This window comes from Bidens hawaiensis, unplaced genomic scaffold, assembly GCF_021521415.1.
Source record: "Bidens hawaiensis isolate Kalapana, Puna unplaced genomic scaffold, B.hawaiensis_p1.1 tig00000326_1, whole genome shotgun sequence".
Lineage (NCBI taxonomy): Eukaryota > Viridiplantae > Streptophyta > Magnoliopsida > Asterales > Asteraceae > Bidens > Bidens hawaiensis.
In genome coordinates, this window is record NW_027491025.1 from 5,466,721 (window position 1) to 5,477,393 (window position 10,673).

A 10,673-nucleotide genomic window follows, 5' to 3' on the forward strand; every position below is an offset into this window, starting at 1 on the left:
TAGTTTCTATTTTTTTATACATTCTAAACATGTTAAAACATACATATTCGATATAACAATTGTGCTCTGGTGTATAATTATCAGAAGCCATTACTAATGGTTATGACTCGCGGTTTTGAAAAATGTTGATACACACTATACGGATACTCGAGCAAAAACTAGTTATATATTATATAAGACATAAAATAAAACATAAAACTTGTGATTCTTTTACATGAAAACATCTAATAAAATAAGTACAAAAGGCATGAATGTTTTGGTAAAATCATTAGTATGTTTCCGTAATAAAAAATTAGCAACAAAACATTCTCCACAAATGGACTTACATAACCGAGTGACAAAGATTCTAGCGCCGTTTGCCCTCTTATTTATTTTGTTTTTATTACCAAACCAACATGTTTATGGTTACAAAATACAAAGTAAACACACATAAATTAATTATATAGCACGTACACTCGAACAAATTAAGCAGATTTATTTCCACTTGCCAAACTTTCCATGCTTGCCAAACTTGCCATGCTTTCCAAACTTGCCATGCTTGAACTTACCATGGCGCCCATAACCGCCTCCATATCCATAGGAACCATGGCTATAGCCATGGGATCCGTGGCCATAGCCATGAGATCCATGGGACAGATGTTGAGCTCCATATGCAGCAACCGCTCCAAGTGCCGCACCACCAGCTAGGAGTCCCGTACCATGTCCAGCATATCCTCCGTGGTCTGTTTTCACATGTGAATGTACACCTTACACATTTCGTCTTAGAATAAACAAGATTTGACTACATCGATAGGGTTGTTCACGAGCTAAGCCAAAGCGAGGCCGAGCTCAACTCGACTTGTTTCTAACCGAGCTAGCCCTACTTGGCTTGGTTTTAAAAAATGTAATAATTAAACATTTGAATACACATTTCAATTTTCAAGTTTAATAGTTCATGTTATCGATCATTTAGTTCACAAAGCATACGTAAAATAAGTTCAACAAAATACATAACAAGTCCAAATCAAGTTTAACCGAGCCAACTAACGGACAAGCCAAACCAAATGAGTCACTCTTGGCTCGGGCCAGGGCCGTCTGGGATGGGGAGGCAGGGAGGTCGACCAACCTCAGCCCAGATTATATATTCATATATTTTTTTAAAAAGAAAAAACCTTTTACGCCCAAATCATCAACTTTATAGCCCAACTAACATCTTATCATTACCTTTTATATATGAGTTATCAAATTTATATTTTACTTAAGGCCCGGATTTATACTTGCCTTTGACCCAAAATTTTTTAGCGATTCTCGGAGACGGCCCTAGCTCAGGCTAGGCTGAAAGAATGGATGTGGCTGTTTCAAGAGGGTTTTCTTCAAACATTACACACACACAACCGAGTTGAGCTAACGAGCGAGACAACTTTGGTTCAGGCTCGACCGGCTCATTTACAAACCAAACCAGCTCGACTCGGCCGGTTTCATCTTAAGCAAGTTGATTTGTCCAGTAGTAGACACAGATGAGCATGCAAACACCTTTGTGGTTGCAAGAAAGAATATTATTGTATTCAGATTTGAACTAACCTGAATGGTGGACACCTGAAGAATGTGAATAGCCATTCGGTTGATACCCGTATGACGAATAACCAGCTGGTTGAGTACTGTATCCTCCTGTAGGAGGGCAATTAATATTAGCATACCCTTGAGGCGAGTATGCTCCATGTTGTGAATGGTATTGCCCACCACCACCATAACCACCATGATTAAAGAGTCCTCTGTTATGCTCCATGTTACAAAAGCTGTGAAAGACAATTAATTACAAAGTGAATATGGTGAGTATAATTTTGTCGTCTCCGAAAATCTCTTAAAATTTTAGGGTTCGGGATGAGCAAAAAAAAGGCCTATGAAATCACTTTTTAGTTTTGTGATAAATAGTTTGACAATTTTACCAGTTGGGTTGCATTTTCAAAGCTTAATACGAACCAAAGTAAAAAAATAAAGATATAATAACAGAAAATTACTAAAATAACCCATATAAAACACATAAAGAAAGTTTTTTCTATAGAAATAAAAACGCAACGGGAGAATTGAATCCATGACTTTTGATTTCAAAAAGGGGTCTGGGTCTGTCGACCTCCTCGACCCCTTTTTGGGCCTGCCTTGAGTATCAATGAGTAAGACAAACATGCAAAATATTGTGAAAAAATAACAAGAAAAGATGAAAACTAACCAAATTGTGTATTTGTTGATCTAAGTTTTGTGAAAGCTTTAATCCATATTGCAACAGGGAGAGTGTCTTATATATAGGAAGGTGTCAAGACCTTCAATACTTGATTCACGCGTTGCTTAGATGCTTGATAATAGAGAATAAAATATATGCTAAAGGTACACCCTTAAAAAGAAAAGAAAATAGGATCAATTCTCTCGTATTATTAATATTAATCATATTTAAAAGGTGCTTATCTTTATGGTCAATCACCCCTACTTTGGTAGGTGATGATATGGGTACACTTACCCACTCACAAGCTTAACAATAAAAAAAAGTAGCTCACAAGCTAAGGAAACGTAGGAATAAAAGAACAACAAACATAAGTTGCCAGGTGGAGAAGCTCAACACTTGCCTAGCAAAATTCTTAAGTTGACCAGGAAGCTACAGTAATGTCAGAAAAAGTCACAACTGACCAAAAGTTGTCTGCCATAAAGTAAAAGTACCTACAAGAAGAACTGACATGTTCCACTTAAGAAGTTTAAGTTTCCCCATAGAAGCTTCGGACTACCTATAAAATGAACATTTCACCAAAGGTATTCTCATTCTAATTCACTTTATTTCCTCTCTACCCTCTCTTCATACTTATCATTCCTTTCAACCATTGTGTCGGATTACTTATTCTCACGTAGGAGGTTGATCACAGGAGACCCCCTCCTGCGGTGAGACTAACCGATTGTGTTTTCCTTTGATTCTTTGCAGGTTAGGAAGCTTTATTAGGCACATACTTTTGAACCGCCATACTATTATTGTTAGTTATACTCATTATAACAACAGTAGGGATAAACATCTGACGCTACTATCGATGCCATCGGCTAATTAATAGCAAGTTGTTTTTAATTTTATCTTTATTATTTGTCAAAGCTTTACGCCCTGATTGCGGTTCACACATATAATGTATATATGTGTGAATCATCGGTGGGCAAAAGTAAAATTGCACTAATTTTGACGTTATTTTACTAATCTCGTGAAAATAACGTTAAAAGTGGCGGAAGGTTAATTAGGCATCATGTGGTGGCATTGATAGTCGAAAGACAATGGTACGTGCACCAATCAGGCGGTGTCCCGATGGTTGACTGTTATGTGCCTCACCGGAAACAGTCTCTCTATCCCTACGGGGTAGAGGTAAAGTTGTCTACATCTTACCTTTCTCAGACCTTACCATAGCTTTGCTATTAGTGGGATATATTAAGTACGATGATGATGATTTGTCAAAGCTTTGGGATTTCTGACAACTTTTATTTTGTTTTCTTCTACCGTTGCAGATTTATGTTGCTCATTTAGTTATTATATAACAATCATATAATTATTAATATGGTTCGGGAAGAGTGAGATGCAGGGAAACAATACAAATACATCTATTACAGAAGATTCCAAGTGGCACAATCCATATGAAAAAAAAACATTTTTAGTTATTATATTTCTTGATAATCATGAGTAAATCACTAAGTAAAGCATTTTGTTTTTTCTAAGTTGAAGTTATTTTCAGTTATCAACAACCAATGGCAAAATTGGATCTTAATAAATCAAATTATTAACTATTGGTTAATACTAATTTCAACTAATAATCTAATAAGTGGTAATTTTCAACTTTCAATTTTGTTATCAATAACAATCTTGGTCTAATAGATCATTTTTCGTTTACTTTTGCATAACATGTCGTGTGATATGGCAAATATTAGATATTTCATTTAAATACTCTAAAACAAACTTTAAGAATCTTTTTCACAATACCTTTTGTGATTCAGATAGTAACTATTTTCTATAAACAAGTTTGGGTACTGGTTACATGTTTCTATATATGAAATCAAAATATATGAAATAAATGGTCATTAACACTCTATTTTTTCTTTTTAAATACGTATCACATATGTTTGCAGGTAGCGGTGTCCCTTTTAAAAAGTCATGCATTTATCCTTATTATCCAAGTTTAAATCTCTTTTAAAATGGTGCTGCCCACGTTTTAAAATGTGCCATGAGCCCCGGATAATGTTAGACAAATTTTATCACATCTTTGTAAATAATACATAGCTAGTTCTTTTTTCATATATTCATAATTTAAAAGACTTTTAGCTTTCTTTAACCAAAATCTTATTTGATTTATCAACTAAATTAAAAATGAATATTTATATTAAAATAACCAAGGAACGAATATATGTTTATAGAGGTAGGGTACCAAAAAGATCCAAATACCCTTAAATATCACTCGCGGGTAGGAAATGAATCCCTCACATGCCACCCGCGAAACATATGGATCATCCGCATAACATAATAGAGGAAGAACACCCTTACATCAAACGCGAAAGCATCCAGGCACCCTCAGACGTTATCCGCATGATAACACATCTATCCGTCGAGTTGACTGGAAGGCAATGCCAACGGGACAACTGTAAATAACTGACTATCTTTTAGAAGAATAACCACGATCGTTACTTGAGAAATACGTGACCCGTCGAGCAATGAATGAAGGACACCTGGCCAGTTTGTTATAATCGTGCACATGGCCATGGATCAATTCGTCCTATCATAGAATGACGCGTGTCCAGGTTGTTATACCCATGCACATGGGACGTATAGCTTAACCTATCACATAAGGAAACACGTCCAAACGGTTATTGGAGATCTTCTAGAATGAGACAGCTGGCCCAATCACAATTCCCACATCCTTCAGCTATAAATACCCTCTTCATCTGCATGAGGTACACATTCTTCTCAAGTATTTACTCTCAATACTATAGTACTTTCTTTACGTCAGAACAATACTTATTCTCACGCCGGATGGTGGTTATGATAAGCCCCCCCTCTTGTCCTTCCCGTAACGAGCTCACGGTGTCTGTTTTGCAGGTTCCGGTCGCTGGACTTTGGGAAGTTGTGCTTATATCGTGTTGGTTGTTATTGTATCCTACCCGGTTGACTCATTAGATCCAGGACCCGTTAAGGGGATCGGTAAAGTGTTTCTTCATTGGCGCCATCCGTTTTGGTATTAGAACTGCACAAGTTTTCGTTGTTTTTTTTTGGTTTGTACGATATGAGTAAGCTTCCTGAAGGGCCGACGGGAACTCCTGTACCTGTTTCACGTGTTACCGATACTGAAACACCCGTAGGCTTTTCCTCAAGTGTCTTCGCACGTATCACTGCTCCTGGTAAATCTGCTCCGGGCGATTTGGGACATGCCACGTTCCTACGGGTCCTACTCCGACGGACCTAGGGCATGTCATAGCGCCAGGAGGTTCCAGATTCGGCAATCACGGGCGGATTACAAAAGAAACTCGTCGGAATCTTTCAGAGTTAGGTCTGGAAGACGATTCTGACGAGTCTGATCAAGGAGGAACTCATTATCATGGATCCAGAGGTAGAGGACCCTTGTCTCTGGACGAGTGGTTCCGTATCCAACAAGAAAAGGTAGTAGCAGAGTATGAGCGACGGGTATGCGGAGAGCGACTCCAGGCTCGAACTCTTAATTATGAAGAGTCTCCTAGGAGATCCCTCTCCCCTCCTCCAACAGTACGAAGGAGTCAGATCCACCATAGTATTCAGGCGGAGAGAGATCCCAGAGAAGTTCGAAGACTGAGGGACCGTCCTCGTATGGTCATGCACATACCGTCTTACCTGGGCGAGTATGACAGTTACGACCCGTCGTACCGTCCAAGTGATATCAGTTACTACACTGGGGATAGCCGCCTTCACCTACATGAGGGAACTAGCCGCCCGCAGGCGGTAGTTCGCCAGGCGGGTTATCACAGTGATGCCGAGGAAGACTTTTCCAAGCCATATCGTCCGGCTGCTTTCGCTGAAAAGTCGAAGTTCATCGCAAAGATTGCAACTGCCATGTTTCCAGTTAATGCTAAAATCCCAACATCCGTAGGGAAGTATGATGGAATGACTGATCCCAGTGATCACTTACTGAACTTCGTGGCAGTGGGAGGAGTCAGTAGCTGGACTCTCCCATACTGGTGCCACATGTTCGCACTAACCTTCAATGGGGAGGCTAGGGAGTAGTTCGAGAAGCTGCCGGATGGACAGATAAAAAGCTGGGATGATTTTGTGGCAAAATTTTCACAAGACTTTAGCCAGCAAAGAAAACACACCCGCGACCCATCCGAAATATTGGACGTCATTAGACGTAACAATGAGTCTATCGAAGACTTCATTACCCATTTTAACAACGAAAGCCTTAATATCGATGGCGTAAGCGAGGATATGTTGCGGGGAGCATTCCGCAAAAATGTGAAAAGTGATGAATTGATTATGACGTTGATTGGAAAAGATGGTATGCCCACGTCTTGGAATGATATTATGACTGCGGCGAAGTTGTTCGCCAGATCTTAAAAGACATTGGCAACCAACAATCAGAAACAGAATTTGAAAGTCGAATTCCAGAATCTGCGGCCGAATAGACAGGAAAAATGAACTATTTGGTCCCGACTCCAGCCATCCGCAGAAGCGTCTAAGTCATTTGATGCCATATCTTTGATTGGCAATAAAAACAAAGCGGGACCCTCAAGTCGAGGCCCCAACAATTGGACTCCACTTTCAAAGACCGCAGCCGAAATCCTCACTACAGAGAATGTGAATTTCAGGAAACCACAACCACTCACAAGGAGATCATTCCTTGATTTCAAGAAACACTGTTCGTTTCATGACAACAACGATCACAACACGAACGAGTGTACAGCTTTGAAAAAGAAATTGAGGCGGCTGTGAAGTCAGGGAAACTGGGACATTTGGTCAAAGGTGCAAAACCAGGGACTGGTAAAGCTCCCGCAAGAGATAACCAAGGCCCGCCCAAAAAGCAAGTCAAGGACTTAAACGTTCATATGATCCAAGGCAGACACAAGGTGGGGGGAAAAAGAAAAGAGTCCGATGAGGAAGAATGGAAGAATGAGCCTGTGATTTTTCTATGAATCAAAGGGGGTCCTTGCAATAAGAATCCCTTGATTATCGCCGCCCTCTTCGGTCATTATCGCTCGAAATGCGTTTTCTTCGACACTGGTAGTACGTCGAATATAATGTATGAGCAATGCTTCGAACAGCTAGACGAGGACGATAAGGAGAGATTGAAACCCATTCATGCTTCTGTATCGGGATTTGTAGGTGAGGTAATGCACCCGCGAGGGGTGATTTCCTTTCCAGTCACTCTAAGCGACGGAATTCATTCAAGAACCGAGGAGGTCAAATTTTAGTTTTACCAGCAACATCGAAGCATGACATTATCTTGGGGAGAGAAGCGATCGGTGATTTCAATGCCCATCCTTCCATAGCACACGGTGCGGTTGGAGTTTTGACTCGCACTGGTGTGGCTATCATTCATATCAATCGACATTGCTTCGCAACAGAAAGCTCCAAGCCAAGAAAATTTCCGAAGCAAACTCAGCGGACTGAACTTGAGAAATGGGTATTGAACAAGAAATTCCTAGAGCAAACTGTAACAATTGGACCCGCTATCTCCGAGACAGTGAGAACATTTTCGAAGCAGTTGCTGACAAAAAATGTTGACATATTCGCATGGCAACCCGCGGACATGACCGGGGTCCCGCGAAAGATTGCTGAACACAAATTGCAAGTAAACCCAGCGTTTACCCGCAGAAGAAACGTAAGATGGGGCCGGAACAAAAAAAAGCAATGAACGAACAAGTTCAGGACCTCTTACATGCTAGAATTATCCGCACAATCCAATACCAGACTTGGGTCGCCAATCCGGTCATTGTCCCAAAAAGCAATGGGACATAGCGGATGTGCATAGATTTCATGGATCTGAACAAGGCATGACCTAAAGATTGTTATTCATTGCCGGAAATCGACCTCTAAGTTTATGCGGCAGCTCCATTCAAATTCAAGTGCTTCTTAGATGTTTACAAAGGCTATCATCAAATCCGCATGGCGGCGGGTGATGAAGATAAGACATCATTTCGAACAGACCAAGGCACATCTGTTATAAGATGATGCCATTTGGTTTAAAGAACGCGGGGCTACATATCAGCGGTTGATGGATGAGGCATTCAAGAAACAGATTGCTCGGAACTTGGAAGTTTACATGGATGATCTCGTAATCAAAAGCATTGAGGAATATCAGATGTTGAGAGACATCGAAGAAACATTTCAAACTTTGAGAAGCATCAATATGAAGCTGAATTCAGCCAAGTGTTCCTTCGGGATGGAAGAGGGAAAATTTCTAGGAGTAATCGTTACCGGCGCGGGTTTTAAGGCTAATCCGGATAAATTCCAGGCAGTAGCCCGCATGCCTTCTCCTTCGTCCCTCAAGGAGGTACATACACTCAACGGAATATTGGTTGCACTGAATAGATTTTTAGCAAATCACACAGCCAAATCTTACCCATTCGTGTCAACTCTGAGAAATTGCCTCAAGAAGGCACATTTTAAGTGGACTACGGAAGCTGAACAAGCATTCCTGGAGGTCAAAAAACGCCTAATGGAGTTACCTACCCTAACCGCACCACATGCAGGTGAACCACTGACATTATATTTATCTGCTACTGACATCCTCAGTGGGGCCGTGCTACTGACGGACATAAAAAATGTCCAAACGCCAATTTACTATGTCAGTAGGACGTTAACAGACCCAGAAACCAGGTACTCAATGCTCGAGAAACTGGTTCTGGCGTTGATATATGCTACCAGGTGATTACGTAGATATTTTCAGGGTCACCCCATCAATGTGCTGACAAGATACAAACTCAAGAATGTACTAAGCAAACCGGAATTGTCTGGATGATTGGCGAAATGGGCCATCGAATTAGGTGAACACGCGATCGATTACAAACCCAGGCCAGCAATCAAAGGGCAAGTGCTGGCGGACTTCGTCATAGAGGCTCCGCAACACAAAGAACAAGAATGCTTAGTTGAACAGCAGCCTCAAGTACCTCCAGAACAAGGACAATTATAGTCATTGTTTACGGACGGAGCATCCAATAGTGAGGGATCTGGCGCAGGCCTCAGGTTAGTCAATCCCGAAGGCCATGAGTTTACTTACGCCATCAAGTTAGACTTCAAGAGTACTAACAATGAGGCGGAGTATGAAGCTTTTTTGGCAGGCCTACGGATAGCCAAAAAACTTAGGGGTAAGGCATTTGGAAGCGATGATGGATTCCATGCTGATAGTAGGGCAGATCAATGGGACTTACGAAGCAAAAAACGATGTAATGGCTTCATATCTGTCGCATGCAAAGGATTTGATTCTTCAGTTCTCATCGTTCAAAATTGTTCACATAAATAGAAGCGAGAACAAGTCGGCGGACGCCCTTAGAAAATTGGCTTCAACAAATTTCGAGCATTTTGCTAAGGATATTCGTATTGAAGTTTTGGATCGCCCGTCCATCCCGCAACACCAAGTTTTGATAATTCAAACCGGAGTAGAGTCTTGGATGACACCTTTCATAGCTTATTTGTCATCAGGAGCTCTACCAGAAGAAAAGACCGCGACTCGGAAGATAAAACACAAAGCCTTGAACTACTAGATGAATGATGGTGTTTTGTACCAACGTTTTTCTTGGACCACTACTTAGGTGCGTGGATGCCGAGGACGCGAACTATTTAATCAGAGAAGTTCATGAAGGCGTTCGTGGTCTCCACGCAGGTCCAAGAATGGTCGTTGCGAAGTTAATGAATTTCGGATACTATTGGCCAGAAATGCATCTGAACGCTGTGCCGGAAATCAAGAAATGTGATTCCTGTCAGCGTCATGCTCCCAACACATTACGGCCAAAGAACGAACTCGTTCCAGTCACTTCCGCATGGCCATTCCAGAAATGGGCTATTGACATAATGGGACCTTTTCCTGAAGCCCCGGGACGCGTCAAGTTTCTAATAGTGGCCATCGACTACTTCACGAAGTGGGTGGAAGCCAAACCAGTTTCATCCATAACTGCAAAAAGTGTCAAGATATTCTTGTGGGAATTCATAATCTGCCGGTTTGGTCTTCCGCTGGAACTTGTAAGTGACAATGGTACTCAATTCGCGGACAGCGGGCTACAAGAATGGTTGAAGGAACTTCATGTTTCCCAAATCTTCACATCTGTAGCCCATCCGCAAGCGAATGGTTAGGTTGAACGAACCAATCAGACAATTAAAGAAGGGATCAAAGCCAGGTTAGGCACTAAACAAACCGGCTGGGTTGATGAATTGCCCTATGTACTATGGGCCTTACGCACTCAGAAGAATTCGAGTAATTCTGAAACGCCGTTCAGCTTAACCTACGGCACCGAGGCCATGATCCCAGCCGAAATCGGGGTTCCATCCGCACGAACTCTACTGATCGATGATAACGACAAAGAGTTACGGATGAACCTCAACCTTCTTGAAGAAAGAAGGGAATTGGCATCCATCCGCGAGCATAACTACAAACGCCAACTGCAGAAGTATTATGACTCGCGGGTCAAAAAATGCATGTTCGATGCGGGATACTTTGACTTTC

General features: G+C 41.3%; 2 protein-coding genes across 2 annotated transcripts; one reads left to right on the plus strand and one right to left on the minus strand.

Moving 5' to 3' along the window:
• Window positions 1-446: 446 nt before the first annotated feature.
• LOC143621557 (uncharacterized) lies at window positions 447-2,338 on the minus strand. The gene is made up of 3 exons (XM_077092947.1): window positions 2,207-2,338; window positions 1,561-1,775; window positions 447-722 (listed from the first exon to the last, which is right to left on the minus strand). Exons 2-3 carry the CDS (start codon window positions 1,763-1,765, stop codon window positions 475-477), a joined length of 453 nt encoding a protein of 150 aa, XP_076949062.1. The 5' UTR covers window positions 1,766-1,775; window positions 2,207-2,338; the 3' UTR covers window positions 447-474.
• A 7,004-nt stretch (window positions 2,339-9,342) lies between these two features.
• Window positions 9,343-9,717, plus strand: LOC143621955 (uncharacterized). Its single transcript, XM_077093223.1, has one exon. The coding sequence runs from the start codon at window positions 9,343-9,345 to the stop codon at window positions 9,715-9,717; it is 375 nt and encodes a 124-aa protein (XP_076949338.1).
• Window positions 9,718-10,673: the final 956 nt, after the last annotated feature.